Here is a 13,971-nt window from a genome sequence, read left to right on the forward strand (position 1 = left end):
TAACTATATGATGAGGAAGAATATTTTTGGATTATGTATACTCACACATACGCCCTCCACGCAGTTTGGTTTTTACGCTAGTGCTTGATAGTTCTGTCAAGTCCTCATTGAACTTAGAAACACTTGAGAGTAATATATGCCTAACAGACTTGTGCATTGTACTCATTCAAGCCCCATTACTTTCCGGTTGCCAAAGCGTGATTGAGTCAATTCAAACTATAGAACTACTATTGCTCCTTTTCAACATTTAGTAACTCATCACGTTGAATGAGCGGTTGCACTTGCTATAGAGCAAAAGGCCTCTCATAATCCTTTTTAAACAAAGAATATCTGCTGCATTCAATGCTATAGTAGAGAAAGTGCTGAAGAGAGGTCTTTGTCACCAAAAGAAAGTTTGACCCATATTATGATCATCAAAGTCCTGAAAAGAGAAGGGTGGTCAAAGAATAGCAGTTCATGAAATAGTGGAAATTTAGTAAATAAACTTTTGACAAAAGCATTAGAAATAAATAATACCCATAACAAAATAGTGCATGAGAATCATCGAAGTCAGCAATTCCAATCAATGGTTAGAGCCTTTGATTAAGTGAATAATGGTATGACTTCAAAAAATAGGTCTTCTTTTTTATAGTGGCCACCAAGAAACATTCAAGGAAAGAAAATTACATTGAATTCCTAAACAAAATCAAGGTAAATGAAATTTAGAGAAAGAAAGTAAATAGTGGTAATATATATATATATATATATATTACTTAAATAAAGCTTTTTCTCATGACAACGCCCTTGCGTATGTCTCGCAAGTGCAGGTTTGTCGAGTAATAAATCCCGGATGAGTGGGTATCGTATCCACGGGAGTAGGGAATAAAAAATATTTGAATTGTTTTCTAACTAAAAGCGAAAAGTGAGTAATAGTTGTGTAACAAGATGTAATGTAAACAAAAAGTAAAAGAGACAAGAGAAAAAAAGCACAAGTAAAGGGGGGTAAGGCAATCGATACTAAATGGGGTACCCGGATATTATTCCGCCAAGGACAATCGTTTTCAAGTGCAAAAAACCCTCTAATATGCTTTCTAACTAATGCATTAATAAGTCGTGGAGATCCTTCAATACATGATCCCAAATCTAAGGTCAACCATGTCTAACTCTATACATGTCCCGGAGGAGAAATTGAAAAATTTTCACCTCGCACACATATAAAATCACAATGAGTTCTAGGGATTCCAAGTGATAAATCCTCTTCCTAGATATATACCTAACCCTTTGGTCCATGTGAAAGGTCCCTAGTCACAATTAAGCAATAGGTGCTAAAATCAAACACTTCACTCCGTTGCCACTACAACTAAGCCCCAGTGGAAGGTCATCCCTTAGCCCATTCACTCTACTATGACCACAAAGAACTTAAGAAAATGGAGGTAGGAGGAATCACACCGGAGGGAAAAGGGGACGCTCTGCTACCTCTCGACTCATCCTCTCAACCCATTCCAATCTAGCTTTGTCTAACTCTCGTGGTGTATCACTGACTCACAAATGGTTGCCAAAAAGAACTCTCAACCCTAGTGTCACTCTAAGGGAGTATGCAAACAATCAAGCATACAAGATTGTATCTCAATTAACACATCAATTAATGAAAGCAATATAACAAGGTTTAATGAAACAAATACATCCTAGGGTTCACAAATCCAAGTACCCACTAGGGGGTTTAGCTCTCCATGGAGCTAGTTACAATCAATGAAATCGAATGTAAAAACAAGTAATCCATAGAAAACCCCTCGGTAGTCGTGATAATGGTCTTGTGGAGAAGCCTCTACTCATCCTAGGGTCCCTTTGTCCGGCCTAGGATACACCTCGCCGGATCGGTGCCGACAAAAGCTCTTCCACTAACCTTCTTCCAAACGGAGTGCGATGTCGGAGCCGTAGAGCCTCTCCCAATCCCTAGCCAATACCTCTCCAAACCCTAGCCGTCGCCCCTTCTCAAGTTGGGGAAAAGATGGAAAAAAGAATGCTGAAATCAACCTTAAATAAGGCTGGAATCGGGAATCCACAAGCCCCGTGGATTCACCCATGCGGGCTTAATGGAATAATGCACGCGTAGTGGAATTTCCACATTTGCCGTGTGGATTCTCTGAAATCGCTTTTCTCGAGCCGGATGTGAGCGATGATACGCTCTGATGAATTTCTGCCATGTTTACTACAATACCACCTCTCGAGTCTGGGCCTGAAATACTCCTAAGTCCCTCGTTCTCATCGAGATAAGCGTGAGCGGGCACTGCGTTTCGTCATAGATCACTTTGCTTCTTCGATAAGCGGTTACATTGGTGGAGATCTTGCTATACATGCACAGCCGGAATACTTAAATGCTGACTTCCTTTTGTGCCCATCCAAATCATTGTGTCGACTTGAATAAGAGGAGGTTGGCACACATTCTCGCATCTTGAACCCGACTTATGTCTTTGGCGTTTGATCCTTCTCAAGATTTCCTCCAAATGGTGCATTCACGATCTACATTAGCTTCTTTCTCTAACATTCGACTTCACAACCCTATATGCATGAAAGTAACATAAATGCATACATATTATTGCTAAAAACCACGATAAAAAATAATGTTCATCATAAGATACTTGCATTCTTATCACTAAGCACTTATCAAACTCCCCCACACTTAAGATTTTGTTTGCCCTCAAGCAAAAATTAAAACATTAAGGCATAAATGAAGGAAATATTGGAAGTTCTTGGCCTTAGGTTCACCAAAGCATACAAAGAGAGCATTCTACAAGTAAGGGAAGTTTTAACATTAAATACGAAAAATCAATGCTCTAGCTAAAAACTTGAATAAAAAAGGATAACAAACCCGAAATCGTGTAAGTGTGTGTAAACTCGCTCAAGTTAACCCAAGGTATACTCCTCAAAGTTCTAAGTAAAAGGGACTTATTTATTTACAAAAAGTAATGAAAATTTAAAAAGATGGTAGTAGCTTCACACATCCTCTAAGGTAGCCCTTTCCAAAGCGGCCGCTAAGGTGGCTTTCACACTTTCAAGGTGGTAGCTCTTTTTACCGGGGTGGTAGCTTTCACTCATCCCATGAGATAGCTCTTTCTCTCATTAGGATATAACTAGTATCCGACTTATGAGAGTAGCTTCATACTTCATAGGTGGGAGCTCTTTCCACCCAACAAGCACAACTAAATAATGAAACTGAAATTAACAAAAAGAAACAACTATAACTAGTCCTTTAACATCAAACTTGAGTTTCCAAAAAGAGTTTAAAAAGAGTGAGTAGTGCAACAAGTGTGAATCGGGCTAAACTTTTTAGAAATTCAAGTAAAAACTAGAGCGTGAGAACATTCAATGTTAAAAACTCTTCTAAACTCAAGAATACAATCATTGCAACTAAGGTGAACCGCCATTGGCTAAATGAACATGTATAACAATCAAACTAATATAAAAGATATGTGCACTATGAAACTTCCCCCCACACTTAAGTTGTACATTGTCCCAAATGTACCATACATGCACAATAGAAAATAAAGCAATCAAGTATAGATATGAGAGTGGCAATTGAAACAATACTCCCCTGACTCTGAGTGTTGCGTTTGATGGAGATAAATCCTTGGGAGTAAAGTTCCAACGGGTTGTGAAGCACACACGGCCCACATTGGCCATGTCCATGACTAGTTCTCAATTCCCATACTGACAAGACCATCTGCACACATACACGAGGGGTTCAAGAAGCTCAATAAAACTAAAACAACTCGAGTATAGATAAAAGATAAGGCAATGAATACAACTCGAGACAACAAAATGAAAAACAAAAGACATACTCAGAAGGAAAATCCTTTCTGAATAATGCATGTCTAACAACAAAACAAAAATAAAGTAGATAAAGAAATAAAAATGACTTAATCAAGCGCCGTGTGTCACGCCCGGCTCTATTGCTACTACTTGTGCTTGCTCAATGGGTGCCGGTGGAGGTGGTGATGGTGATACTCGGAGGGGCCGAGGTCTCGCTAATCAATAGCCGTCAAACACGTCGAAACACTGAGAACTTAAACCACTGAGAACTTAAACCACCTTAGCATCCACATAGCAACATTACATTTCCTTAAAGCAATCCTCTTGTATTACATGCTAATTATTTCCCATAATCAATGAGAAGAAATTTAAGTCTCCACCAAAGGAACTACAACAAAAGAGAGCTATAATCTAAACTGACAAACTTGAATGTTTTATTACATTGTTAAAAAACAAGGAGGAACAGATTTCATTCTCTCATCAAGGAATGATAGCTAAATCACACTACATCAAATCCCACCCTAACCTTTAATCTTTTATTTTATGTAATTAAATAAGAACAGAATATTAAATAAGAACCAAATAAGGCTAATTAATTGGATTTCAAAAAGTAAAAAGAGAAAGCTAAATGAATGTGTTGTTATGAGTTAAAAAGGCATGCACAATTGTACCATAATGCTCGACTTACGTGATGCTTCTACCAATGCGAAAGTACAAAGCAAGAGGTCTGAGTTGGTGATGATGGCAATTCTCAAGCACATGCTGCTCAATAATAATTGAGGAACCATTTGTACTTACGTTTTTGTTATCATGATGATAAACAGAGATCTCGTGATGTTCATTCAATAGTGAACAATTGCTTACCTTGATACAATCAACAATAGCATGAGCATCCTCATTAGCTGCAAAATTCATTTTTTCCTATAAACAAAAATTTCAAATACAAACCAAGTTAGATTCTCTAATGGAACTATCAAAGTTGTGAAGAAACATTTATCGGAAGCTTATAATATTGCTGAGGAATATGCAAGATAATAGTATGGTTCTCAAAAAATGGAATTCTTCACTTGAAAGAAAGAACCAATGATGAATGTAAATAAAAATCTAAGAAGATGAGGATATAAAATAGAAATTGCTCATATTCTTGAACCCTCCGCTTCTACCTCTTCAACATCAGCCCAATTAGTGTGATCCTTCCACTTTGATTCCTCGCTCATGAAAGTAAACAATCAACCGACAAAACAACACATTTAACTTATCATTGATAAGGTGAGGAATTTTTCTATTATATGTATAAAGATGTTATAAATTTGCACTCTTAAGGATAACTGAGTAAAGCAAGGATAAATGTACAAACCTCATATAAGAAAACACCTTCATTGATACAAAAGTTAGAAGTAAAGCGAGGATACCATGATATGGCAACTCTACGGAACTCGAAAGTAGCTTAAGATATATGAAGAGGTAGTTTGAGATACAAGAGTATTCAATTGACCTACAAAACAATTGTAATCTCTATGAAGCAAGAAGTTAATGTAAAGTAAAATATGTTTTTGAATACGACACTTCATCTTTTCCTGCAACGGCATTAACAAATGTCTCATTTTTTTTTATGCAATATGTAGAACATATCAAGGCGTGAGGGTTCTACTCCAGCATTATGGATACCCTAATGCAACAAAAATTAATTTTATATTAATCCTAACATTTTATATAGAATGGAAATTTAAAATAGCATGACTTTCTACTCTTCATAAAATCTTCTTGCAAAACATTTTGTACTAGATGTGTGAGGGCATATGTCTACTTGCTCTCTCAATTTATTATGCTTTTTCCTCACGCATCTAAAAATCTCAAATGGTTAAATATAAAACATATAAATAAAATTTTCATAAATTGAAAAATATGATCATTAAACATGTTATGAATACCTTTCCAAAGATCACTTTCCCAAAAATCTATCAACCAATCCCATTGTACTTGCTCTAGCTCCATATGATGATTTCTGCACCCATTTTATCACCCTTTTCAAGGATTGTAATGTGTCCTTTTAAGTTGACATTTAAAGTCTTTACATTTCTTGTTAAATGATGAGAAGCACCCACTCTTTGAGAGTACTCTCAATATCAAAACATCCTATAAACATAAGAAAAGTAAAATATCATAAATTTGATTTAGTTATCAACAGTCACCTATATATTATTAATACACCCGCACCTTGCCACACCTTTCTCCTTATTTTCTTGTTGCACATGCCTCCAAATCCATGAATTGAAGGAAAAACTCTAGGTCTCACGCACTATAGTATCTTGAAATTGACCCAACTCTCGAGTACCATCACCGACTAGTTATCCTCTATTATTGGCAAGGACTACCCTTTTTGATGAGTTTCCATCATTGATTCCATAATTTCTCACGCATCTTGTACGACCTCTCAACATTCTTTGAATACCTGAAAAATGATTTTTAAAATTATATGCTAATAGTTGAATTTTTAAAATTACATGAAATTTAAGTGATTGATCAAAATAAATTTAAATAATATTCTAACCTAAATCAGAAGTAGACCCATCATGTATAGGATCAAGAGTATGCTCTGTGCTTATTGAGTGACTTAAGCTTGAATTAGACTAAGTGGGTCTTGTATCTTCAGCACGTAGCCTACCACGCCTCGTAGATAGAGCCACATTTAGCTACAACACAATAGAGACAATATCATTTAAAAGTTAATAAAAGTTAATATTGATGAATAAAATACTTTTTAAATTTGATTACAAAAGATAAATATAAATTATGAAATACCAACAAACCTTTATAAATCAAATTTCTTAATTAGTTTCTTCATCAAATTCATCATTTGTATCCTCTATCAAAGCATCCATGTCAACAAGGGCGAGAGATTCATCAACCATTACTCCTTTCATATCTCGCCTCACTCCCAATTTATGTCATTTTCACCATTAAGAATTTCATCCTCTAAATTTACTTCATTTACATGGTATGCTTTTGCAAATAGTCTTCATTTTGAGGGATCATTTTTGCATGTCATAAAAATCCCTTGGTCTTGCTTGAATAGCCACTATGCCAATTTGATTCGAAGGATCTTCAACATAGAAAAAGCTTTGTAATGCTTGAGATGCCAAAATGAAGGGCTCGTCATATTCATTTGCTCCAAATAGTAGACAATTGATTTAAGTTCACAAGAGTGAACCTAAATCATCCTTCTTCTTACTCCTTTTGTAACATCAATCCACTCAGCATTTGAACAATACAATACGCTTTCCATCCAAGGTAGTTGAGTTCGATAATATTATTCAACACTCCAAAATATGTTATATCACTCTCGATAGGGGTTTTGTCCCTTACACTTGCAAAACTCATAGTTGAAGCAACAACAACCACTCCACTATTCTGTGTTTTCCTATTACGTGCTCCCGAGATTTCACATAGAATTTGAAGCCATTGACGAAATGTAAGCATTATAACTTCAGCTACTACATCCGGACCTTTGGCTAAATGTGCAAACTTCGAAAGAGGCAAGGAAAGCATTTTGCACATTCGAGATTTTGTGAAATACCCACTCATCAAATTTCCTGTGATGTGTCTTGTCAAGCTCATAAGCACTAATCCCGCACTTTACGCCTTTTTCATTTTCGCTATGTTCCTTGAATAAATAAACAATTTGTTTGTTACATTTTCAAAACTTAGTACATGTATTAAGGCATAAAATTCTAACTCTTACCGAATACTAACAACCAAGGGATAAAAATTGAATAGCATGTATTGATGTGCTTATTTCCACTCAATAGGATCAAGTGTGAATGTTGTAGATTTTCCAATAGAGTGACCATTGACTTGGTCTCCAAAATCATAATTGTGAGGTAGCTTACAAAACCTTGTATAATCCCCTTCAAAATATCTTGACGCAGTAATACATTCCTACTGCATGTAGCCTTTGACGAATTGAACCTTTCAGTCTACCTCGATTGCGAACATATGATTTTAATGTGAGAAGATATCTAAAACACAACAATTGGTTATAAAGAAAATAAATTAGATAAAGACATATTATAATCTACATAAAAAACCTAAATATAACAACCAACAAACCTCTCAATAGGATACATCCAACGATATTGCATCGTCCGAAAGAAATTTTGCCTCACTAGCTAAGTGGACAACTAGGGTGTATCATCACATCAAAGAATGATGGCGGAAAAATCCTTTCTAGGTTGCAAAGGGTTCGTACAACTGACATATGCAATTTTTCAAGTTCCCTTATGGATCCTTTCTTTGTACACAACTCTCTAAAAAATGAGCATAATTCAACAAGAGTTCTTATAACCGGCTTTTTGATAATGTTCCTCATGATTGCTATGGGTAGCAATTGTCGTACCACACATGACAATCATGACTCTTTCAGACCTACTATCTTCGATCTTTCTGTGATTTACACAATGAGAAATGTTTGAAGAATATCCATCTGGAACTCTCACATTTTTCAATAGAGTACAGAATTTCTCCCTTTCTTGCTTATTCATAGTGTAGCATGTAGGAGGAATATACATTTTATTTCCAACCCCAACTGGATGAAGATTAGCTCGTATATTCATCTCGCACAAGTCTAAAAGAGCCTTCAGTGTATCTTTACTTTTTCCCACTATATTAAGTAATGTTCCAAGAAAACTATCACATACATTTTTTTCAATATGCATCACATACAAATTATGCCGTATTAAATTATGCTCCCAATATGGTAGTTCAAAGAATATACTCTTTTTCTTCCAATTGTAGTAATTTTTAGAATCTTTTGGTTCTTGTCTCCTCCGTTTTGAAGCCATGTTAGAGTTTCCTTTCCCAAATTCATTTTGAAAACCTTCCAATTGTTTTAAAATTTGAGTAGCAGATGGAGGATTTGGCATGACCTTGAACTCTTCTGGTCCATTGAAAAACTTTCTATCTGATCTGAACTCATGATTAGAATCAAGAAACTGACGATAACCCATATAGCAAAATTTTTTACTATTTTTAAATACTGCAAACATGTGTCCTTATTACAATAAGGACAAGCAAAACGCCCTTTAGTGCTCCATCCTGATAACATAGCATAACCTGGGAAATCACTGAGGGTCCACAACAAGGCTGCTTTCATTTCAAATGACTGATTAGTGTGTGCATCATACGTACCAACACCAAATTCCGATAAATTCTTCAACTCATCTATCAAAGGCTGTAAATACACATCAATGTCATTCCCCGGTCCACGTGGACTAGGTATCAATAATGATAATATAAGGTTTGGTTGCTTCATACACATCCACAGAGGTAAATTATATACGGTCAATATGATAGGCCATGTACTATGGGAGACACTCATGGTTCCAAAAGGATTAAAGCCATCTGTTGCTAAACCAAGCCTTACATTTCGGCGCTATGAAGAAAATGACATGTGCTTAGCATCAAAAATCTTTCCATGCTACTGAATCTGCAGGATGCCTTAAAAACCCATCTTTCACTTGATCTTGATCATGCCATACCATTAGTGAGGCTGTTTTTGATGACATGAACAATCTCTGTAATCTAGGGACTAGAGGAAAATGCCGCAACACTTTTACAGGAAATTTTTTTTCTTTCACCTCTGAAGATGTCGTAGCTCCCAAATTTTTTTGCATTTGCTTCCACCTAGAAACTCCACATACCTTACAAATCTCATCATGTGTAGCTTCTTTCCAATATAGCATACAGTCATTAGGGCATGCATCTATCTTTTTGTAATCAAGACCCAAGTCTTTAACAACCTTTTTCCAATTCATAAAAGGATTCTGGTAATGTCTCTCCCTCTGGGAATGCTTCCTTCAAAAGTGCCAGCAACAAATCTAAAGATTTATTACTCCATCCTGATAAGCACTTTATATGATAAAGCCGGACAATAAATGTGAGTTTTGTGAATTTAGAACATCCTGGGTACAACTCTTTGTTTGCATCTTCAAGAAGTTTAAAAAACTGACTAGCTTCATTATTCGGCCCTCCCGGAGATAAAGTAGGAGATGTTTCATCTCTCATGTCAGCATTTGATATACCAAATGTATCTTGCAACATTTTATGCACATTAACATTGCTTGACAAATCATCATGATGTGAAATATTTGGATTTGAAGAAGATGATGGTTGTTCTCCATGTTCATACCAATTTTTGTATAATTTCAAGATACCATTAATAATAAGATGTTCGTATACCTCATCCTTGGTCAAAAGAACACTATTGACACATATTTGGCATGGACACAATATTTGATTTGATAGTGTATTGGAAAATGCAAATTCCAAGAATTCCCTTACTCCTTGTTCATATTCAACACTCAGCCTACAACATATAATAATGTAATGCTTACTAAATATGGTATATAAAAAAAATAATGAAGTTTTATTTTATTGAATATAATAATTACCTTGACTTAGACATCCATGCTTTATCCATGCCGCCAACACAATTGACCTTTCTTAATAATAATTACTTTGTTGATTTATAATTTGTATGGCATAATCAATAAAAAAAAATTTCAATATTGAAACTTGACATTATTTTTATTGTATAAAGTTCATGTTGTCATACTAGTAAATAACATGATTTCAAAACTTAATTAATGATAATAGATGTACTAAGAATTAAGAAAAATAAATTAACAATAAAGTAGCAAATTAATAAGGGAAAAAAATAAATCCAACAAAAGAAAAAATTCACAACATTCCTTTATCTATTCAGTGATGATATATATAATAAAAAGAAAGTATTTGCTGCTTCATGTCCGGTGTGCTTATTTAATCTAAGGGTGCGTTTGGATGATGGAATAGAAATGAGAGGGTAATGAAGAGAGGAATGGGAATGGGGGTAATAGGGAGGGGATAGAGGGATAGGAATGAAAACTGAACACCATTGAAAGATAATATGTACATTACCTTCAAAGGTGTCCCTGATTTGTTTCACAAATTCACAAATTCATCCTTGATCAAGTTCAGAATCTTATGGACCTGCTAATTGAGAAAAGTTAATGCAATGACAACAATTACAGTTGCAAGGAAGCAACATCATTAGCATAATGGCATAGAAGCAGCAGAAAATTCATTGTATAATAGTCAATGGAGATAGTTTTGGTCAGTATTTCTTACTCTAGGATTTTTAGTTACTTGCTAGAACATTTTTTACAGCATCCATGTTTGGTGTGCTTATTCAAACTAATTGCTAAGTCATATTGGCTTATTTTGCAGCTTGAAAAAAAAATCTTGGTTTAGATTATTAAATATTAATATAGTTATATATGCATATATATATATATATAGTAATTAACAATGTGAATTAAAATATTAAAATAATATAATTATATATTCGCTGTTAATAATATAATTAGAAAATCAAATTGTTTTGGTACCAACGTAATTAAAATCTAATATTTTTTTATCATTTCTAAGCAAGTGTTTTTATTATCACATTAACCATTTTTATTCCTAATTATCATTCAGCCCTACAATAAATTCCATAGCTCACCAACACTTCATCAAAAATCAAATTTTAATTGCTTCCAATTTTTTTCATTTAAAAAAAACCCCTCAACCCAGGTTCCTTAAATCATGTCGTCACAAAATCATAATTTTAATTTAAAATATAATATTTAATTAAAATTAGATTAGTTGAAAAAACAAAAACAAAATCTCAAGTGCAAATTAAAACACACAAAATTTTCATGATTCCAACCCAAATAGAGGACACATTCTACAATATATAGTAACTACTAAGGTAACCATTAGATCCTCCTCTCAAGAATTAGAGTAAGAAGACTACATTGTAATAACAAGCATCACAATAACACAAAAAACACCTGCATAAAAGACAAAAGAAATGCATCTTTAGACATAAAAAAAAAAGTCGCCGTGAGAAGGTAATACCGTAGAGAATAATCACACGTTAAATGATATGATTACAATATGCTGTATCAGAAGGAGCACTTGTGGGCGATGATTGACTACTATTAGTAGAGAGCAAGAGCTAATTTATGATCTGATCCTATATAAGGGATGCCTGAATTTTGGGGACCAGACAATGCCATCTAGAGAGGAAAAAAAATGGAGTAGAATGGAGTCAAAACAGCTGAGTAGATGGATGTAATAAAGGATGGAATGTCTCAATATTTGTGCTACAGTACAAGACTTCACTGAAAAAGAATATTTTTCATCTTTTTTTCTCAAAGATATAACCTATTGGAAAATTGTCTCCATCTCCACCAATTACCAACTCTATTCCATGGATGTAGTCTCAACCTACATTCAGTCAGCATTATTGAAAAGTGAGTTACCATACAAGCAAGGAAAGGATAGGAACTCTAACAGTTGAGTGACCCAACACTTCACATTTCCGAATATGATACAGAAACAACATAAGAACACTAGACGACTAAACCAACAAAATCTAGCTCGTTATCATCCTCAGTAACAATTTGCAACTCTAGCTTCTAGCTAATTGCTTCTTAATGAAACCCACAATTCTTAGCACTGTGCTAGTGTAATCAACCACCTAAACCTTTCTGCATGAGATCCCTCAATCAATGTCAAGTCAGCGTCCATTACCAAGTTGATAAAATAGCAACTAAAATGTTTTGAAATAGGATACAAGTTAAAGAAAAAATTAAAAATAAACAATTTTCAGGAATCACATTCTATGTGCCCCAAAAAAAGATTTGAATAGTTAATATCAACTATGGAACAATTGGTACCCATTGGTAAGCTAATAAGTTGGCCAAGGCCAATAGCATCGAATTCAACCAAGAGCAAACTGAATATCATGTTTCCTATAAAGAGATTACATTGTGGCTAAAAACACATTTATCATCAAGAACTCCCAATGCCCCTTCCTTTCTAGTTAACACCTCAGGCTCTCAAAACTAGATACAAACTTGACGCTAAGAAACTCATTATCTCGGAATTATAAAACCAATAATTAACTCCAAGCTTATTATTAATTATTGCAGCAATCCAAATTCCTAATAAAAAACACATCCTGCTCACTAACTAACCCAGAATATCACAGCAAAAGATTACACTTCAAATGAGATAACCAAAAAAAATAAAAAATTTCTCAATCACAATGGCAAGATCACAATATCAAAAACAACAACATAAAAATAAATTAAAAAAAAACTAAAAGAAAGCAAAAGATTGAGACCTGAAAAATAGCATGCAGGAGCAGGCAAAGGATTCAGCCAGAATATGGATTTCCATACAAGATGAGCTCTGAGGAAAATTCGAAGAAAAAAAAAGATGGTATTTAAACAAAAATCAAAGAGAAAAAACAGAAGCTAAATCGAATACTAGGGTTCGTTTAACCTATTGTTTGTGCTTATGCATATCCCTTATCTCAACCTTGTAAATATACTTTCTATGAAATTATGAAACCATTTTCACCTGGTTTTTGATACCATGCTACATTCAAACCAAACATATTATGCACACCTAGTTCAACCCAAAATTGCTAAACTTCTATTATCTATGAGTCCTTTTGTCACCATGCACCTTCAAAAACATATTGTGAACTATCTATATATTGAATTCTTTTAATTCTCAACTTTCAGCCCTGAAATTAAAACAAAATGAAGTACCAAATGAATATAAAAAATACCTCCCTGAGAAAATTTATCTCTAAATCAGACAAGCCTCTCCTGTAAATATAGTGAGAATTCATTTATACTATATTGACCTCCCAATGCAAGTTATGTTAAAATAAACAAAGAAAAGAAAGAATGAAAAAACACCAGAAATCTTCAAGATTGTAACAAACTGCATATAGTAATAGAAAACACAAGAAATCCTATTAATGGTCAAGATTATCTTTGATTAATGTTGAATACAGATGCAAGATCAAGTAAGAAATTAGTTCTTAACCAACAAAGTTTCTAAGTACAAACTTGACACTTGAATTAGTTTAATGGACAACATCCATTGCAAGAAGACATTGCACATAAAGCCTTTTAAATATTGAAAAAGAGACATGAAGTAACCATTGTTGTATCTGAAATGGTAAACATCTGAAATATAACTTTTGTAGATTCTCATAAATGGCACAAAAGATAAACTAATGCACATACCATTCAAACTTGTACTGTATAGTTTGTAGTTCAAACAACATATATATGA

The 13,971-nt window shown here is 34.2% G+C and overlaps 1 protein-coding gene across 1 annotated transcript; it reads right to left on the bottom strand.

Annotated features, from left to right (window-relative positions):
- Positions 1-8,114: 8,114 nt before the first annotated feature.
- Positions 8,115-10,267, bottom strand: LOC120281099. The gene is made up of 5 exons (XM_039288025.1): positions 10,239-10,267; positions 9,758-10,153; positions 9,489-9,642; positions 8,826-9,094; positions 8,115-8,754 (listed from the first exon to the last, which is right to left on the bottom strand). The coding sequence occupies exons 1-5, from the start codon at positions 10,265-10,267 to the stop codon at positions 8,115-8,117; spliced, it is 1,488 nt and encodes a 495-aa protein (XP_039143959.1).
- Between the last annotated feature and the right edge of the window lie 3,704 nt (positions 10,268-13,971).

This window comes from Dioscorea cayenensis, chromosome 17 (assembly GCF_009730915.1).
Source record: "Dioscorea cayenensis subsp. rotundata cultivar TDr96_F1 chromosome 17, TDr96_F1_v2_PseudoChromosome.rev07_lg8_w22 25.fasta, whole genome shotgun sequence".
Taxonomy (NCBI): domain Eukaryota; kingdom Viridiplantae; phylum Streptophyta; class Magnoliopsida; order Dioscoreales; family Dioscoreaceae; genus Dioscorea; species Dioscorea cayenensis.

Bases quoted from the DNA above. Each gene is read 5' to 3' on its own strand.
- LOC120281099 (XM_039288025.1), bottom strand. From the start codon at position 10,267: ATGGATAAAGCATGGATGTCTAAGTCAAG. The intron at 10,154-10,238 runs GTAATTATTATA...TATATGTTGTAG, and splicing joins GCATGGATGTCTAAGTCAAG to GCTGAGTGTTGAATATGAAC. The intron at 8,755-8,825 runs GTATTTAAAAAT...TCATGAGTTCAG, and splicing joins AATAAGGACACATGTTTGCA to ATCAGATAGAAAGTTTTTCA.